This window comes from Oryzias melastigma, linkage group LG14 (assembly GCF_002922805.2).
Source record: "Oryzias melastigma strain HK-1 linkage group LG14, ASM292280v2, whole genome shotgun sequence".
NCBI classification, from domain to species: domain Eukaryota; kingdom Metazoa; phylum Chordata; class Actinopteri; order Beloniformes; family Adrianichthyidae; genus Oryzias; species Oryzias melastigma.
In genome coordinates this window covers 4,326,015-4,344,801 of record NC_050525.1, presented here as the reverse complement: position 1 = coordinate 4,344,801, position 18,787 = coordinate 4,326,015, and the positions used below count along the sequence as shown (strand labels likewise).

General features: G+C 38.4%; 1 protein-coding gene across 1 annotated transcript in view; it reads right to left on the bottom strand.

Moving 5' to 3' along the window:
• Nucleotides 1-1,178: 1,178 nt before the first annotated feature.
• akap10 (A kinase (PRKA) anchor protein 10) overlaps nucleotides 1,179-18,787 on the bottom strand; it is a 19,332-nt gene continuing 1,723 nt past the window's right edge. The window contains exons 2-15 of the mRNA XM_024266358.2: nucleotides 16,587-16,634; nucleotides 16,053-16,238; nucleotides 11,055-11,540; nucleotides 9,030-9,128; nucleotides 8,832-8,916; nucleotides 8,625-8,748; nucleotides 8,341-8,477; nucleotides 4,636-4,780; nucleotides 4,196-4,363; nucleotides 3,891-4,000; nucleotides 3,578-3,660; nucleotides 3,140-3,192; nucleotides 2,230-2,322; nucleotides 1,179-2,141 (exon numbers count right to left, since the gene is read on the bottom strand). Of these exons, the coding sequence (XP_024122126.1) occupies nucleotides 2,136-2,141; nucleotides 2,230-2,322; nucleotides 3,140-3,192; nucleotides 3,578-3,660; nucleotides 3,891-4,000; nucleotides 4,196-4,363; nucleotides 4,636-4,780; nucleotides 8,341-8,477; nucleotides 8,625-8,748; nucleotides 8,832-8,916; nucleotides 9,030-9,128; nucleotides 11,055-11,540; nucleotides 16,053-16,238; nucleotides 16,587-16,634 (1,823 nt within the window). The 3' untranslated portion in view covers nucleotides 1,179-2,135. The remainder of the gene's footprint in view (nucleotides 2,142-2,229; nucleotides 2,323-3,139; nucleotides 3,193-3,577; nucleotides 3,661-3,890; nucleotides 4,001-4,195; nucleotides 4,364-4,635; nucleotides 4,781-8,340; nucleotides 8,478-8,624; nucleotides 8,749-8,831; nucleotides 8,917-9,029; nucleotides 9,129-11,054; nucleotides 11,541-16,052; nucleotides 16,239-16,586; nucleotides 16,635-18,787) is intronic.

Below are 18,787 nucleotides of genomic sequence, written 5' to 3'. Positions count from 1 at the left end.
ACACTGATGGGTTTCGTTATTTTAGTTTGAGGCCGGACCTTGGTAGTCTTAGCTTATTGTGTACAAAAACCTACCAAGTCACCCAACATATGATGGTTCCTGAATTGCTCAAAGACCACATTATCTCATTTAAATAGTATCAATTTATAGTTTTAAAACATTAATTTAAGTGTTCATGGTGTTCTACTCACTTGTTTTATACCGAGTCTGTCAAAGGTGCAACATTTTAAACATAATAGTCTTTTAGAGTCTCTCTCTACTACCACAAGTACATTTTGTGAACTGGTCATTAAAGGTATGACCTATCAATTTTTGTGAAATTAAGCCCGAACATGAATCCCAATTCAGTACCGTAACTTTGCAATTGTGAGCTGGTATGGGGTTAAAAGTCCTTTCAATCGCCTTGTTTATTTGTACAAATGTCTACATGACTGACCTTTTTAAAGAAAAGGAGGGGAAATATGTTGATGTGTTTTTAGAATTTAATACAAAATGAGTACAAGAACAAAACAGACAACATATTCATCTTTGAAATTTCCAGTCGAAAGTGCCTAAAGTCAAATCAAATGTTGGAATTTTTGGGGGTTTTATTTTGAAAACAAAACAAAGCACTTCCGGTATTTAGCATCGCCAATTTTTAGCTTGACTCAGGTACCTGTTCACCTTGATGGTCATACTAATTATCGTAAACGCAGCTTCAGTAAAGTAATGAAATAAAAATTATTAAAGTAACTTTAATATGATATATAGTATTTTATCGGAAAATTAGACAATAAACTAGGGAAAATTACAGTTTCATTGCAGTTAGGTTAAAGAGTTTTTTTAAAAATGCCGTGCATGTGCAAGAGAACCTCTTCATGTCAAATCAGCCAATCAAAAGAGCGCTTCATTATCACATTTCCTTTTCCATACAATCGGAATAAAAATCTGCTTTTATCACTTATTGTTGGACATTATAGTAAGCTTTCTCGACACAAAAAGTCTAAAAAATATATAAATTCTTTTCTTAAACTACAACTGCAAACTTATTTTTAAAATATATTTTCTAAAAAAAAATGCATCAAAGAAAGCTAAAATAATTTTTGGGAGTGAATTTTTAAATGTATGGACTTTGCCGTCATGTTAGATGAACCAAAAAGAAAAGCATTTCAAGGAAATAAAGTAGGCGGAGACCAGAACAATTGATAATATTTGTATTTAAATCAAACACAGCTTAAATATATTATAGATTACATACACGTACATCTCAGAAAACATTAGTGGTACATAGTACCAAGTGTATTTTCTGGTTTGTTTCCACATCTTGATAAGGTGGGGACAAAAAAATAAAGTTAAATTTACTGATCACACTTTTCCAGTCGAACAGTCCTCTCATCGCTGAGTTTTTTTTTCAGCAATGCTTAAAAAAAAACTTAAGATCACCATTAAAAAAGACAAACATTAATATATGGGATAAACCAGAATTTATAGAACATTTAGGAGTTTGGAAACTCACCACTTAAAGTTCTTTAGGGAGTATTTATTCTATGCTCTGCAAAGGTGCTTTGACTTTCACAAAGATCAGCAAGCTCTTCGTCTGTTTCCCCGTCACATCACTGCTCTACAGTCTATAGTGGCCGGGGGTTGGAGAGCTAACATTGTGGATCATGAAACAACTATACAGAAACGGATGACACTTCAAACAGCTCCAACAGGTTGACCCTTAGGAGAGAACTTGATGTAAAAACAAGGAATGGTTCTAAAAGCTGAGAGGAGTGTCATGGTGGAGTGACTTTCACTCAGTCTGTGTAACGTCTTCCATAGCTCAGAAACAAGACAGATTAGGTCCTGACGTGCTGCTACTTCTATGTGCCGCGTTCCCATCCTTCTCACGGGAGTGATGCCCTCAGTTTGATGCTTTCACATCAAACACTCTATAGTGTTATGGAAACGGCCAACTTCAAGTTTTCTAAGAGTCTGTGCATCAGCAATCACTCACCCACCCTTCAGGTAACACACATCCACACACGCTCTATAGTTATGGAGGTGATAGAAAGCCTTGTTCTTTTTGGAGTGATGCAGCTCACTGCAGTGTAAACTGGACGTTTTGTGAAACACGAAGTGTCCCTCTTCTGTGGGGTCCCGACGCCGTGGGGTCATAACTGCAGACAGACGGGGACAGACGCTCAGCACAAAACCTGCACTTTATCTGACATTTCAGGACAGGAAACCAGATGGAGGTTTGGGTACCTTGGTGGATTTGCCGGGGCTGTTATGGTTCGACTGGTGGACAACATCGTTAACAATCATCTTCGCAATCTGCCACGCCATCTCCTCTTGAGCCTTCATCACAAACACAAAGACTTTATCATCCAGAAGACGAGAACCTCCTCTGAAGTTATAAATTGATCAGTCAGATGCCTCAATACAAGTATGTGGTCTCACATTCTAAATATTTGATTGACAGTGGTATGGGTGTGGGCGTGCTACAAGCTCACTCCTGATTGGTGTGAGTGGTTGCCATAGAAATGATGACTCAGACCAATATGGACCAATCATTGCTTACTGACGCTGTTTGGCTCCAACACTGAATTAGATTCATTTGGTTGGAGCCAGAAGTAAACCCTTTTCTAAGGGTGACATCACACTCACTCCGTCCAGTTCTAATATACAGTCAATAGCTGTGTTTTCATTATAAATATGTGCAAAACTTTATCAAACTTTTAGAAATATTGAAAAAAGAACACAATTTCGCAATTACATTGTGTCTATTGAGTCATAATTATGTGAATAAATACAAACAAACAAAGTTAAGTCATTCAAAAACATGGTGACGGATGTGAACAATGCTTCGATTTACAGTAGACACATTTAAATTTCTGTCACGGCCCTCTCATCATCATCTATCAAAGGAGACGTCGGCGTCTTATTCAGTTGTTGGTCACGTGACTCATTCAATTAAAAGTGCCGGTTTGCAAAATATGTGAATTTCAATACGCCTCAAAAACCACCTCCTCCAAGCACGAACACATTTTTCAATAAATATGAGTTTTTTGTAAATTGTCATGTTTCCATTAATCAAATTTATTATCGCAAATCCAATGGCGCAATTTCAATGTCAATGGAAACACAGCGATTGCTGAACACGTTTTCATCTCACCTCATCAGAGTTGCCTTGAACCCATTTCTTCATGGCTTGGGAAAACATGGAACCTTAAAGAGAGGAGAAAACTTCACCGTCAAAAACTGTAGGACAACCAGTTTTAAAATGTGTAGGAAATATGTTTGCTTTTCTAAGTCTTAATAGATTTCAATTATTCCCATAACTCCTTAGTCATAACTCCTCTTACAGGTGGATACAGGCTGTCTGTGGGTGAAACACACATGATGCATGCAGAAGACTTGCACAAAATATCAAGGTCTTAGTCTGCTATGTGAACCCGTGAGGCAAAATTATTCACGCTCAATTTTAAGAAGTTCTTTAATTGGATCAAACACAGATTTAATAGATAGATAAAATGTTCCTTCACAGATAGAAAATCACTAAAAGATAAACTAAAATGATAATAAAAAGTAAAGAAAAAGTAGCGTTTTTTACCTTTAGACTTCTTAACGTCTGGCTCGGGCTCAGCCTCTCTGATGAACTGGCCCAACTCATTCACCTTCCCGAAAGTCATTTTTCTGATAAGAGAGTGAGGTAGACGAGTGAGCAGAAAGAGAAAACTGAGGCCTCAGACGACAGACGATTTCAAACCCATTTCAGTAAAAAGCATTAAAAAATGGTCTTAACAATCACCTACTTGATAAAAAGTACATAAAAAAACAAAGGATGTCTAACAAGTTGGACAAATTAAAATACATTTGGAGCAGCAACAAAAAACAGTCTGACAGAAGTCGGAACTCCACCCTACCCTGCATACGGGCGCTGGTACAGGGACTCCGGGTCCAGACTGGCCACGTCCACGGTGATCGCCTCGTCAAAGTTCTTCAGGATCTTAATTGCTGCTTTTTTGGCACCTTGCTGTGATGTGAAGACCATGAAAACAGAAAAAAAGTGATATTGTGCTGTAGGTCTAAATGGAGCAAACTGAGAGCACAGTTTGACCCAGAAACCTTTGCTTTTTCTTCTTTGTCTAATAAGGCAGGATGGGTCTAAATGTCAGCAGACAGAGAGCACGCCTGCAGGGAGGGTGGGAGGTGGGGGGTGAGGGCTCACCTGCGTCTGAGAACCCTCGCTGGCATTCGAACCCGAGCGCTCGTTGTCCGCCGACCCGCCCTGGCTTTGGGCGCTGACATTCACAAACTCATCCGCTCGCACCGAGTTGATGAGGTCACTCAGGTACTTGTAGTAAAGGTTGCTAGACAGGAAGCCGGGCATGTAGACCTGAAGAGATGCAACATGGAAAGAAGGATGAAAAATAATGAGATCCCTGCAGTCTTTCTGGACGACTTATGAAGGTGCGCTCCTGACCTTTATCTGCTGATCAACATTCATTCAGGTTACGCATTTGTTATTTGTATTACTGCACACTGTTTACTTCAAAATACACAGAAATCCTTAAGGTGTTTTACAAAAAAAAACAAACATTTTATTCAGTTTTAATGAAGGTTTTCCATCACAGTTTTCCAGCATCAGTGGTTTAAACCCATGCAGACCTTCTCCATGGTGGTCCAGGCCTGTCTGAGTGGAGTGGTGAAACAGTCGGGGAGAGGCCCGCCCTCTCGACAGATGTTTGACTCGATCTCCATCCGTACGGAGTCGCCGAAGCCCAGAGGGTTGGTAGCCTGGAGTGAGAAATATCTGCAAAAAAACAACCAAAAAATGGAGGAATGATCAAAATGAAACTCATTTTTCATCTAACTGAAGCCATTCATAGAGAGCTGGGGAGAAAATTACAAATTAACGTTATGAAGGAAAAATAATAAAAGACAATACCGCCACCTACTGGTCTTTTCCCTTCAAAAACTGAAAAATCTCATCATAGATTTGAACTAATTGATTATTCTGACAGTAAATGAACCATTTCAAGAGTTTTCCTCCACTGGAATGAGAGTGATCAACTCTTCTGACGGAGCATTTCTCTGCCTCTAAGCTGCTCACGTGTTTCCATCCATCCTAAACCAGATGGATGAGGAGAATCCAGCACCTTAAATGACATTTTCCTCCTCCACCGCTCAGAGATTAAACTACGCAATATCTAGAAAATCAAATTTATGTAACTTTTTTAATACATGGCAAAAAATTCCAACAAATCCTTCATAGTGAGAATCGTCACTGTGATACACTTTAGCAAGCATAATAGAGTAGATAAGACTGGTAGAATGCTGTTTTTTCAACTTTTTTTCGCTTTTTGTCTTCAATTCATTTCTTAAAACAAATTCCACTTCACTTTTGACTAAAAAATGTTGTAATTTCTATCTTGTGCTGCATTAAATCTTCTTTTCATAACAGAAAGCAGCAGAAAAGTAAAACATTTTGAAAGATTAAAGAAGAAAACTAACTAGAAGTAACCTATTAAAACATTATTATTGTTTATGAAAATGGTCTCAGCTTGTATAATTATTGGTTTGGCGATCATTTCTCTTCTCTATCCTAAACAAAAGACGTTTTATTGTGAAAAACTCTCAAGGTTTCATTGAATATTTAGGGTTTAACACTTTTAGTGTTCAAACAATGGTTACAAGGCAGAGGAGTTTCTGTTGTGTTGGGAGTTTGTTAAAAATTGACTTTTTACTTAAAAAAAAAACATTCCAAATTGTGAGAAATCAGAACAACACATGCTAACCCTTTGTCACTGAGAGGTGAATGCTGCAGAAAAAACATGAGCCATAACTGGCAAAAGCGGTATTTTGATCTGTTAACACATTTCTGAGTAATCCTCTAAAAACCTGAGCTCTCAGCAGCAGCTCCTCCCATACCCTCAAAAAAGAGCAGGTCCTCACATACTGACATCACAAGTTGAGAACCGCCCCCCTCCAGAGAGAGACTCTGCTCCACCCCCAGGCTAACACAAACACTTTCTCTGCAAAGCTAGCGGTGATCCGATAGGGAGCCCTTCACCCCCGGCTAGTGCACCGTCGAACTGACGCCGCCTGTCTGTGCTGTGAGTCAGTTTAGCGATCGCCAAGAAACACTCATTCGGTTTAGCGTTCAAACTTTGTGCGAACCACCAAAAAACTTTTTGCCGAGAAATCTGAATGACATCTTGGGATGGATCCTGAACGGATCTGAGAATGGCACAAGCAGACGATGATATTGGGAAGACGGTAGGAGAAAGGGAGCAGACTATTTCCTGGTGGAAAAAGCAAGAGATGAATTGGGAGAACTGGTTTGAACATCGATTGTTGAGCAAAGGCAGAAAGGTATACGTGAAAAGGTTTTTAGATACGGAGATTAATGATGCTTCAAAGAGAACAGAAATGTTCACAGCCAGTGCTAATCAGAATCATGTTCTCATCCTTTCAATAAACCCTTAAATGTTCATCTGGCCTTTTTTATATTTATCGACCGAATTTCACAGCAAAATGAACCCATTAGTCATGACCATTCTGTCTGTGCCCAATTTTGCAATTTTGGGGATAAACATTCAGGCTATACAGTATCTACATCAATATTTTTTTAATTTGATGTTTTTTTCTATAGGCGACACGCTGACGAGGTCGGCTCTAGGATGAAGTCATAAAATGGGCGGCACATTCACAAAGTAGAAGGTGGAGCCTCAGATATTGAGATATGAAAATAGTTCACATATAATAACTCATATTTCATAAATAATATGTTTTTAGTGTTACAAAGGTAATATATAATCATTTATATGGATATAGTTTACTCTGAAAGACTTAAGAAAATCAAGGTATGGCCCCTTTGCATTCAGACAGTAATGTAGTTTATTAAAGGGAAACCAAGACTCTCTACAGACATCCCTTAAGAGACGTCATGAAAATGGAATGAGACTGAAAGGTTGTGAGTTCAAATCCAGGCCGAGTCATACCAAAGACTCTAAAAATGGGACCTAATGCCTCCCTTCTTGACACTCAGCATTAGGGGTTTGGATTGGGGTTAAACCACCAAATGATTCATGAGTGCAGCTGTGTCTGCAGTTCACCACTCCCCTAGAGCATGGGTTAAATGTGGAGAACAAATTTCACACACCTAGGTGCATGACAACTGATGGGATTGCTCATTTTCCACCCTCACAGTCCATATCCACCTGTGAGAGTGGTTGTGGCTAAGGCTTTATGTATCCCTGAGTCTTCTCTTGTTTCCCAAAAAGTCCATGAAAAATGTAAATGAAAAATAAATGAATGATTCAGAGAAATCATAAACTCTGAAAGTCTGCAGCGTTCATAGAGAGCTGGAGACAAAAACAGTCACGTTTGAGAAAATTACAAAAGGATGTTTTGAAGGGAAAAAAAAGTAAAAGTCAATACTGCCACCTAGTGGTCTCTTCATTTCAAATACTATCCAACTGAAAATACTACCAGGTACTTCATATAATTTAATTAATTTATTCTTTTGACAGTAAATAAATAATAATATTGATACTATCTATTCAATCACGCATTGATTCTTCTTTTACTGAAAAACTCTATTACTTTGTGCTTAATTAGCTTTCTGGAATCAAACATTTACAACAAACTCTACTTACAAGTTTTTACAGTATTTTTTTATTTTTTTTAATTTCACATCTTTTTTTTCCAACATTAGCAGCTCACAGAAATCCCCATAAGGAGCATAGCATTTTTTTAAATGCATAAACTATTTGAATGATTTATTATTTTAAAATCGAGTGTCTGTTCCAGTAGTTTGATGTTTATTTGTTTCTTTTGTGGAAGTGAGCTTAGACTGTAACATATGCAGGTAAAACTAATCTTACATTCAAACAATTTCACTACACTAAGCTCAAATTCAGTTCATAAAATATTAATATCGTCATAAATTGACAGTTAAAGTCCCATTCTGATCATCTTTCGATCTATTCTAAGAGTTCCAAGTGATCTTTAAATTATGATTGTGCAGATTTAGACAAAATTAAATAAATCTGTCATTTATGAGGACACAGCTTTAGGCAGAGCCAAAGGAGATCATTAGAAATTCACCTTTGAGTTGTGGGCGAGACTCTTGGCATGGAGCAACCCCGCCCCCCCTTTCCTACCTGTTACTGAGAGTTTGGAGCTTGTGGTGTATTTTCATTAAAAAGCTCTTTTTCAAATGACATTTATTGTGCTCCTGATTCATAACAATTTGAATAAAGAAATACTCAGAAATTGACATTTTAAGCCTAATTTTTTTATGTCAGAAAAAAATGCCACAACAACATGTCAAAAATGCTATAAAAATGTTTTTTGTCTGAAACCTACTTGTCATAGAGGATCATGGCGTCATTCTGGGCCTCCTGCCCGTCATACTGGCCCTTTTTAGCCGCTAGCTGGTTCTGGAAGTTGTCTGCTGCCAACCAGAATTGCAGGATGTTCATCGCTTCTTCCTTCTCCATGTACTGCAGGAGAGCAGACACAGAAAAGGGGAAGTTACAACCTAAAGGAAGTGAATACTCAAGTCCTGAAACTTCCCTTACTTTGAAAAATTAGTCTTTGACTGTGTGAAGAACGTAAAGAAAAATAAACACAAAGGATGTCCTACTTACCTCAGAAAAGTAAAAGAGAGCTGACTCACTGAACAAGATGTCAGCCAGGAACACGGACCCGCTGGTCAGCACTTCGATTTGATATTTACAGAAATGATGGCTCCACAGGAATCCACTAAAGTGCCTGGAGTCAAGGAAGACCAGGTCATGATCCATGGCGTCACCATGGAAAATAACAATGAGCTAAGTGGACAGACAGAAACTTACTGTTGTTCCAGTACAGAGAGAACTACAGACTGGGCAATGACGAAGCAGTTCGGGTCCACCATGCCGTCTTCTCCACATATCTTTGCTGCACAGGGAAAAAGGAAACATTTCAGCACTGTCAGGACTTTGTGTAAAGGGTGTGCTGCTGCTGGTTTTAACAGTTTGGCGGATCAGTGTCATTCAACCTCTGCGCCTCACCAACAATGTCGTTTCTGATCTGCTCTGTGATGGGGATGGGCTTCGCAGCATCTGGAGAGATGTACTTTGTGAAAATGGTGACCGCATCTTTTTCTATACCTGCAGCACAGAAAAAGAAACAGTTGATATTTATGAGCACTTTAGACTTTGCTGATTTATCACAGGAAAAAACTTTAAAAACAGAGATTTAAAGAAAAATCAGTCTGATGTGAAAACGGGTTCACAAATAACTAAATGTTGAATTAGAGAGTAACCAAACCATCAATTATCTTTGTTTGGCTGTTAACCTCTATAAACAGGGCTTTAAAAGTGTTGTCTGTTGGCTATTGCCAATTTTTTTACAAGTTAAAATAAAATAGTTTAAATTCTTGAAAATATAGTCAAAAACCGTCTGTGTGCTGCCCCCTACAGGTTGAATTGAGGTAGTACTATTGAATTCTGTGATTGGTTAAACAATGTAAGTTTCAGAAGTCTGACATCATGATCTGCCGCTGCAGTAATGATAACGGACCTGCACCCAAGCCCCGCCCCTCTGACTGGATTTTCAAATTTTGGGTGTGGGTGCACAGAAAGACTCCACGCAATTATGTTTTCTTCAACTTTATTATCTTTTGAACAACTCTGATGCAGCATTTTCTGCATTTTTACAGGAGTTTGTCTATTAACTATTGGAAGTTTATAATTTCATTTAATTTCATTCAGATAGATGTTTTTCTCTTAAAACTTTCACAATCTTTTGTCATGAAGGTCGAACTCAAATGTATGGAATAAATCAGGAAAATCAACAGAGTTTCACATCCAGCTCTGCTGTAAAATCTCTGCTGCCCCCACTGCAGCACAGGGGGTTCCAGAGTAAAATAATGATTCATTAACCCATCAACACAAGTAGTGAAGCAACCCAACTCTAAAGTAAAATTTGCAAATTACACTTGTGCAGTTTAAAGCTATAAGCTAGGCTCCACTTTTTTGTTATACTAAACTCTTTATTACATTCAATTACTTTATAAAAATATCCTAAAAATGCATTTTTTTAAAAGCGTTTTAAATGTTATTAATTTTAGGAAAAAAAAAGCTTTCAGCTAATTTAAAAAGTCACAAATCATTTTATATTGAACATAAAACATCCTAATTATCCCCTGGACCGGAGCTGGGTAACAACAGCTGCATTCCTACTCGGTTTTCTCAAAAAAATGTTTTAGTTTCTCCTGGACACACCTGGTCCAGGTAATCAGCATCAGGTAGGGGAATTAGGCATGTAGAGGATCAGTCCTTAAGCCACGGACTTCTAATCTGTGTTCTAAATACAAATTATAAAGACTAAAGAGACAAGAGGAAAAATGTCTCCACTCTGAGCGTTTAGTTCCACCTAACAGAACTCATTAAGAACATGACAGCAAGAGTCAGACATGGTGGTAGTAGTGTCATGGTCTGGTTTCCCAATCCAGTTTATAGACAGCAACATAGAATATAAACGAAGCCCAGAACTTAATGATATTAACATATTTCATTTAATGTATATATTTAAAAAAAATCAAACTATGATCTGATTAAACACATTTGAAAATGTAGCAGATACAGTTAATCTAAATACAAACTATTCTGCAACAGTATTTCCTCAACAACTATGAGAAAACTAATTTCCATCCATGAATCTCAAACACTTAATTGTAGTTTTTACCACCAAGAATAAAAAATCTGGTTGTTAGATTTAAGCTGAGTCTTTTGTTAGTGTTGTTCTTTCCTTTTTTAAGAAGCATTTTGTTTTTACGCAGGTTGGCTTTGTTTAAAGCTTTAAATTATAGCGTTTATAGAGCTTTCGAAAAGCCACAAAAAAGTCACCAGCAGCTATAAAACACTAGAAAATACTTTCACCATGTCACTGGTTATTAAAGTCCTTCTCTGAATGTTTTCTTTAATCCTCATTCTTCCACTATTTCCAACATCCTGATCATAATAATAAACATTTTGAGCAGTAAAAACATCAAATAATCTAAAAAGGCTGTAAAATAAAGGGGCGGGACTCACTTTTCATGAGTTTGTCAGACAGGTCTCTCAGAGTGCTGTTGGACTGACCCTTACAGGGCGTCCCCGTCCTGGAGGTCACCTGCCTGTTGGGGGTGCCAGCCCGTGGCGTGCCGGGTCTCAGCCCGGCCTCTGTGCTGGAGGGTTCCCGCCGCTCTGCTGTCGCTGCAGGACTTCCTCTGGAAATGTTTGGGTCGCTAGGCGCGCTCTGGACCAGCATTTGGGGGTCGGATCCTTCTGGAGAGACCGGGACTGGCTCGGCTAGCGAGCTGTGTTTGACGGAGTTGAGGCTGTGCGCTCGGACTCGTGACCAGCTGGCGGAGCGGAAACTCTCGGCCTCCAGCCAGAAGCGAACCATATGGTCAGCGCCCCGTTGTTCCATGTAATGTATGAAGTGGGGCAGCGCCACATTGTCCTGAAGGACCTGGTCTGCTGATTTGGACAGCCGAGAGCGCGTCTCCTGGGGCTGATAGTTCACACTGGAGTGACCTGAAGGGGGAAAAAAATGTAGTTAGGAGTCATTGTTGACAATTTTTATACAACAAAAAAAATATCCATGCTGGGTTGACAGATAAAGTTTACTAAAGAAAAGAGGAAAAAATAATTTTAAAAGATCTGTATTTTGAGGATGGAAACTGACACAAAATAAAAAAGTTAAGTGAATTTTCAGTGTGTAGGTTTTCAATTTTACCCCAGCGTTTTTCTGTGTATGTTTTTTTTGCATTTTTATTCTCCTGTAAAACCTAATAAGCTGTAAAAATGCATCTACGAGTCCTTTCATTGGTGTGTTTACAATGCAGTCAACAGCAGCAACCATCAGTCCAATCACCTCCAGATCATCTGACCCTGAAGAACACATCTGCTGCCTCTGATGCTGCTGACGTTACATTATTTAAAACTGTATTGAAGGTGAGCTCTAGAGTCTACATTTGGAAAACAATATTTCTAATTTTCTTCAGGGTAAGAAAAGTCAGTTGTTTTGGTTTATTCTAAATTCTAATTCCAAGTCAAAAGTCTGAAACTACGTTCACACTAGGGGTGTAAAATCGTTTCGGCCATATCTCAAGATATTTCGTTTGGCAATACTTGTATTGATTTAAAATATTAACATGACAATATTTTATTATTAACTATGAGCGTCCTCAGAAATAAAAAGGACTGAGGCAGATTCATTCTTTTTATTTTTCTTAAACATAAAAAATGTTTTGTTGTGGAAATTAGACAATATTGACTTTTCCCTTTAAAAACAAATATTTCTTAATTTATCAAAAAAGAAAAGCATTTGTGGGTAAAAGCAACTTGTATACGAGATACAGTTGCTGTACTTAATGTTGTGACCATATAATAAATTGAATTTTACCATTTCATTTCAATGAAAAACGTATTAATATTCAGGTAGATTTTTGTTATAAGTCTTAAAAAAAGTTGCAAATTATTCCGGTACAGTCTTGGGATACATCGTGATACGTACTATGGTATATGAATCGTATACACAGCTTTCTCTGCGCAGCTTGCAGAGAAAAAAAAAACAGAGCTGAAGAGAACGCACAATGAAAGTTAAACTCGATCAAACTTTGACCAGTCGTGGACTTGGATTTGGTAGCGACATATGGATGCCGTCCCCTTCAATTCACAGAAATCCCAACCGTTTGAAAATCGATCGCGAAGGAGAAATTAATCATCGGGTTTGTGCACGGCCAGAAATATATGACACCAAGTCTTTCATATATCGGAATTAAGCTGTGAAAGAAAAAGCCTGGAGCAAGATTCACAAGATTTGCACCGATTCGAGATTAGAAGACATGCGCTAGTAAAAAGTAAGAATCAAATGTGAACTGAGGCGATCTTTTCTGTGAGCACAAACAGCTCTACAGGTTTGACCTGATAATAACCAACACAAGCTGACGAACACACCTGGAGGACATGCAATTCAACTTTCCTGACATGTACTGTCCTCTCACAGACCTCTTGTTAGCTTGAGTTTTTAATGGATTATGACCCACAAAGAAAGCCCAACAACTGTCAAAATCTGATCAAATACTTTCTAAAGCAGCTACATAAACTGAAACGCATTTTGAACATTCAAAAAAGGAATTTTCCAACTTTGGAGGGGAAAAGAAAACAAAAGTTCAGATGATGCCGAGCCATCGACAGAGAGATGATTACAAGTTGTTATTTAAGAAGCTAAGATAAAACTGCAAAGAAACCCAGCTGTTTTGAAGGCAACTCTAGAGAAAGACGTGTTACATAAAAAAAGAAAACACAGCTAAGATTCATTTCACAAAAACAACTCTACAGCCAAGCAGACAGAAGAACTGGGTCAGTTTCACAAAGCAGCTGTTTAAAGGATGTGTGAGATTGACACATTTGTCTGAGGACATCACAAAGACCGCTGCATGAAAGAGACTTTCCAAAACCTGGAAGCTTTTTGAAGAGAAGACAGGACGACGCCCAACGATGCTTCAGGTTATTTTGTGCAAGTTCAGAACAAGTTTAAGGTCTCACAGTTTGTTTTCACAGATTATCATCTTAGCACTTAGCGACAATAGAGATGCTTTTGTGTTTTTTATGTTCACAAATCAAACAGCAACACATTTTTCAAGAGACGTCGTTTGTTTGATCTGAGAGGAATGTCCTGTGCCTTTTTATAAATCACAGCTAAGTTTGAATTATTGGCCAAAAAAACTATAGTTTTGTCTGATTACTTAGGCTTGATGAAAGTGTACTTTTACTACATTCATTTCCCAAAGTATGTACACTTATGAGACATGGGAAACAAAGGGAGCTGCTCTTCAACTAACTATTTCAGGAGGTATAAGTATCAACCCCACCCTGACACTGAAGAGCAGCTACACAAACACCAGCTACTTCACTAAAAACCACAAGTCCTACTTGAAACCCATGGTTGTTCAGGAGGAAGTTTCTCCTACAAAGTAGCTGTTTTTAGAGTCTAAAATGTGAGCAAAAGTGACCACAGAACAGCAGAAAACAGGCGCTGTCTGTCGGTTTGTTGTCGGGGTTGCAGCACAGGTTTCTCCACCTTCGTCTGACTCGCCCTACCTCTGGACAACTTGCTCGTACAGTTCCTACAGGGCTTATCACTGCGCATTGTCTCCACCACCTTTTGTCATCCAGCAGCTGAACTACGACTGAGTTAAACAAAGCAAAAAGGAAGACGGGTTTGGAGGCTGACGGCAGGGTGAAGTTAACTCTGACAGCTCATTAACTCTGCAGGATTTCATAACAATGTACAAGTTACAGATTTACACTGTTCTCTGGTTACCACAGACACTTTCTTAAAAAAAATACCTCATATAGTATATGGTTAAATTTTAGGATTGTAAAGATGTTTTCAAACTTCTTGATATTCTCGTTTTATTCTACTGAACACGTCTGGCACCTTTCAACTCTTTCTTCACTGTAGCTATTTTAATCTTTGGTATGAAAATGATCAGTTTGTTGCACACATTCCTCATCTTTGCCTCCTTGTAACTAAATATTTTTAAACACATTTAAAATTACTGAATAAGCTTCAAACTATATTTTAAAAGTTGCAAAAACTTAAACTCTATCACCTGTAAATTTTTAATATATCGTAATTGTTATCAAAATGTGTTTTCTACAGCTTCCAAAACCAAACACATAATTGTCTGAATCCTCAGCATCCTCTATTTCCATGGCCTTTTACATAAATTTGCCTTTAGCCTTCATTCAGACAATTCTAGAAGGCCTGATAAACTTTGTAGCATTGTTCATTGTTCAAGTCACTTCCTTTTAATTTCTAAATCTCTAATTAGCATTAAGCTTTACATGTAGCTTCAGTAAAGTGGCAAAATTCAGCTAGTCAAGCTTAATGCATTGACTACATTAGCTTCAGAGCTAAGTACATTAGCTGTGAAGCTACATTAGCTACAAAGCTAATGGAACTTCACAGCTACAAAGCTAACGTAGCTGGATGCTATTATATAGAAAAAATGCTTCATTTGTAAAGCTACATTAGCTTCACAGCTAAGTACATTAGCTGTGAAGCTACATTAGCTAAATGCAAGAATACCGACTAATGTAGCTAGATGTTAATAATGTAGCTAAATGCTACATTTGTAAAGCTACATTAACTTCACAGCTACATTAGCTTTGTAGCTGTGAAGCAACATTAACGTTACATGCAAGAATGGTGAAGCTATGTTAGCTTTAGAGCTAAGTACATCAGCTGTGAAGTTGCATTAGCAACAAAGCTAATGTTGCTTCATAGCTACAAAGCTAATGTAGCCGAATGCTACTAATGTAGCTAAATGCTACATTCATGAAGCTACACTGCTTTCACAGCCAAGTACTTCATAAACACAGGCCATAAATTCATCATTTAGATACATTAGTAGTGTTCAGCTCAATGAGATATGGTTCAACTACATTTGTTAGGCTACATTAGCTTCAGAGCTAATTTTTTTTTATTTTCACAGCAAAGCTTCAGAGCTAATACATTAGTTATGAAGCTAATATACTAAATAGATGTAAGAATGTCCTTAATATTAATATTTTAAGTAATATACATCATTTTCCTGAGCTAGTTTAACCTTGAGCAGAAATCTAGAAAGTTTAAAACATTTACATTGTTAGCATGTTATTTTTATTTTTAGCCTGTTAAGAATTTCTCTGAGCTAAGTTAGATTTAGTTTACTGGTTTTAGCATTTATATACGCTTTATAATGTACAGTATTCCCTCGCTTATTTGCGTCTCTTTATTCGCACAGCTTGGGAATGTTGTTCTGATAAAACAAAGTAAATGAATCCATTTATTCCTTTGCTCTCTCTTGTGTAAGGTCAGCAGCCTGAGTGCTGTGGTGAGATCAAAGGCCCAGACAGTCAAAACCCAAAATCTAGAAAACGTTTGCCGTTTCATAAACGCGGAAACCCATTTGAGTTCCAAACACTTGTTTTGTATTTATGTTTGTTTGTGTTATCACAGACAAACAAACAAACACATGGATGCAGGTTTGGTACCAAGATCTCCAAAGTGCGCCGCCTCCATGTGGCTCGGCTGTTTCTTGAGGATCGCGGTGCGGCCGCTGGCGAAGGAGTCCATGTTTGCAGAAATGGCGCTGAAGGCCACTTTGCTGAGCCCAGAAGCTTCCGGAAAGGCATTGTGGTTCCTGGTGGCCTGTGATGGAGACTGGGGGCTGAGTGGAGCTGGAAGTGGAGGATGGAAGGGAAAAAAATGAACACAATGCAGCATTGTTGCAAAAGGTCCTTATGGCCTAAACTGAGTATCCCAGATGAAAAGGCCTCTTCAGTGTTTGTGAAAGAGCTGACAGTGAGCTGAGGCTTCAGGCTATGAACCAAGGAGACTGCTTAGTGTCTCACTCAGCCATTTCCTTTTAGGAAAAGCTTGCAGATTTGTTAACCCTTGTGCTCCCTTATGGGTTCCAGGTGACCCCACTTTTAATGTAAACATGCCTAGGATAGCACAAGGGTTACATTCTGGTCATTTTTTTGTAGTTGTTATCATAAGATGTAAAGAAGTAGGGATGAGCTCACCTCTGGTTGCTTTAGCGTCTGGGACTCTCTCAGGTTCCTTGTTTTTGGCTGTCAGGAGAAAATAAAAAGCAGGAGTGTCACTGGATTAACAGAGAACAGTTTTTACAATGTACAGTAACAGAAAAAGATATGCGAGGTGTGAAGACAAAAGCTGGAGCCAGAGAGTAGGTTTCAGTTACACAATGACAGTCAGGCATTTGATCTAATGGATTCTGCAACAACCATTTGCTTCACCCACAGGAGTCGAAGAAACGCTCCAGTGTGTCCAAATGACAGATTTAGAGACCAATTCTGGCCTTTTAAAGTCTCATTCCAATCACCTATTTTAAAACAGTTCCCACTGGTTTTCTAATTATCCATATACTGTTTTAGCTCAAATCCAAAACCTGTCATTTTCTAGGATAAAGTGTCTGCAGAGCGGCAGGAATTCATCAGAAATCTGCTTCTGAGCTGTTGGTGGGGCCGTTGACTTGAACAACCCCATCACCCCTTCCCGTCCCCTCTGCTCAAACTCCTCAAGGGCTGTTGTCCAAAATGTTTTCCAACTAACCGGCTGCTTATTGGCTAAACACACCTGATCCAGGTAATCAGCAGCAGATGAGACAGGATTTCTTAAAAACCAGCAGGATGCCAGGCGTCAAGGCTTGGAGTTTGAGAGTCCTGGTTCACATGCTCTCCCACTAGCTTACAGCCCTCATAACTTAACATTACTGCTGCAACAAAAATGGCGACCAATATTGAAGCTATCCAGCTGTATATTAATTTGAGCCTGATACAAGATTGGACAAAGAATTTTTGGAATGGCTATAAGTGCAAAATGTCTTGTTTTGAAACTTTAGCAATAGCAGAATAAAAAGTTTTTTTTTTCCTTTTTAAGAAGAAAAACAAAGATTTGTTAGGTATTTTTGTGATTTTTACAGAGAACTGTTGTGGTTTTAAGTAGTATTTTTGATCCACTGTGTTAACAAAGTATAGAGCGATAATAAAACTTAAATGGTAAACTCCCACAGGTAAGGTTGTGGTGAAACATTGTACCAAACAAGGCAAATAAACAGTTTCTAAGGTGAAAATTATCAAGATAGATTCAAAAGTAGACAAAAAAATTATACTAACTAAAGGTTAATATTTGCTTCCTGGTGGCAAATGAGGAAGCAGCCATGGAAATTTGAACTACAGAACAAAATGAAAAATATTAACCAAAAAGAGAAACATTGGTAAAAGTTAAAAACAGGTCGCAGTAGATGGTTTATGGTCAAGTGATCACACCGACTTTACAGGACAGAAGATGCTGCATATGTCCCAGTAATGCTTTTAGGAAGAGGTTCTTTGTGAATGAAGGAATACATCGGCCGACAATCACAAGCTGAATTTCAATGAGCTGAAATGAAGCCTCATGGTACCGTAGGTCCCTGTATTACAATAAAACAAAAGGCAGCTGCTCATTTATTTATGAGGCAGTCACTTGACTCAACGCTTGAGAAGCTCAGATAAAAACTCTGAAGTATTCACTGTGAAGTCTCCTGCATGCTTAGAAAAACTGCTCTGTCAGCTACTTTCACTGCTATAAAGCAGAAAACACCAGCTTCCCTCTTTGGGAGTGAATGTTGTGAATGCCAGAAGGCTGCCGGCTTCCTCACTGTGGTTTCACAACCACCGGCCCTTCGTCCTGAGCCGTGTTTACGGCTGGGTGAGGAGAATCTGAGACCTCCCTTGTCATTTGACAAAACCAACCAAAGCGACAATCTAATAATAAAAGTTAGCAGTCTACAATTGTATTCTACAACGCCACAACGATGCTTTATTTCTTATTAGCCAGGCTCTTCTGTGAGCGGCTCAGGGTTGTTGCCACGGGAACAGGAACACTAGCAAGACTTAAAATGTTCACAAAAAAACAGATAGGAAAACACAGTGGCAATAATTTATCATCATTCCTTTTGTAAAGGAGAGCGTATTCTTCCTGACTCGAGATATTAATATTTCACTGATCCTAGCAGGCCTGCTTCACTGCTCCATATACCGCAGAAAGGAGGAAATTTGACAGCAGAAGAAAATAAATCTGACAATAAAAAAGTTATCAGGAAGACACCAAAGATAGAAGAATTATTTCAAAAATTTGGGTTGCTTAAGTCATATTTTTAGAACAAAACCCGTGTCCACTTTAGATTCTACAACCCTTTTGTCTAAACAATTGTCATAATATT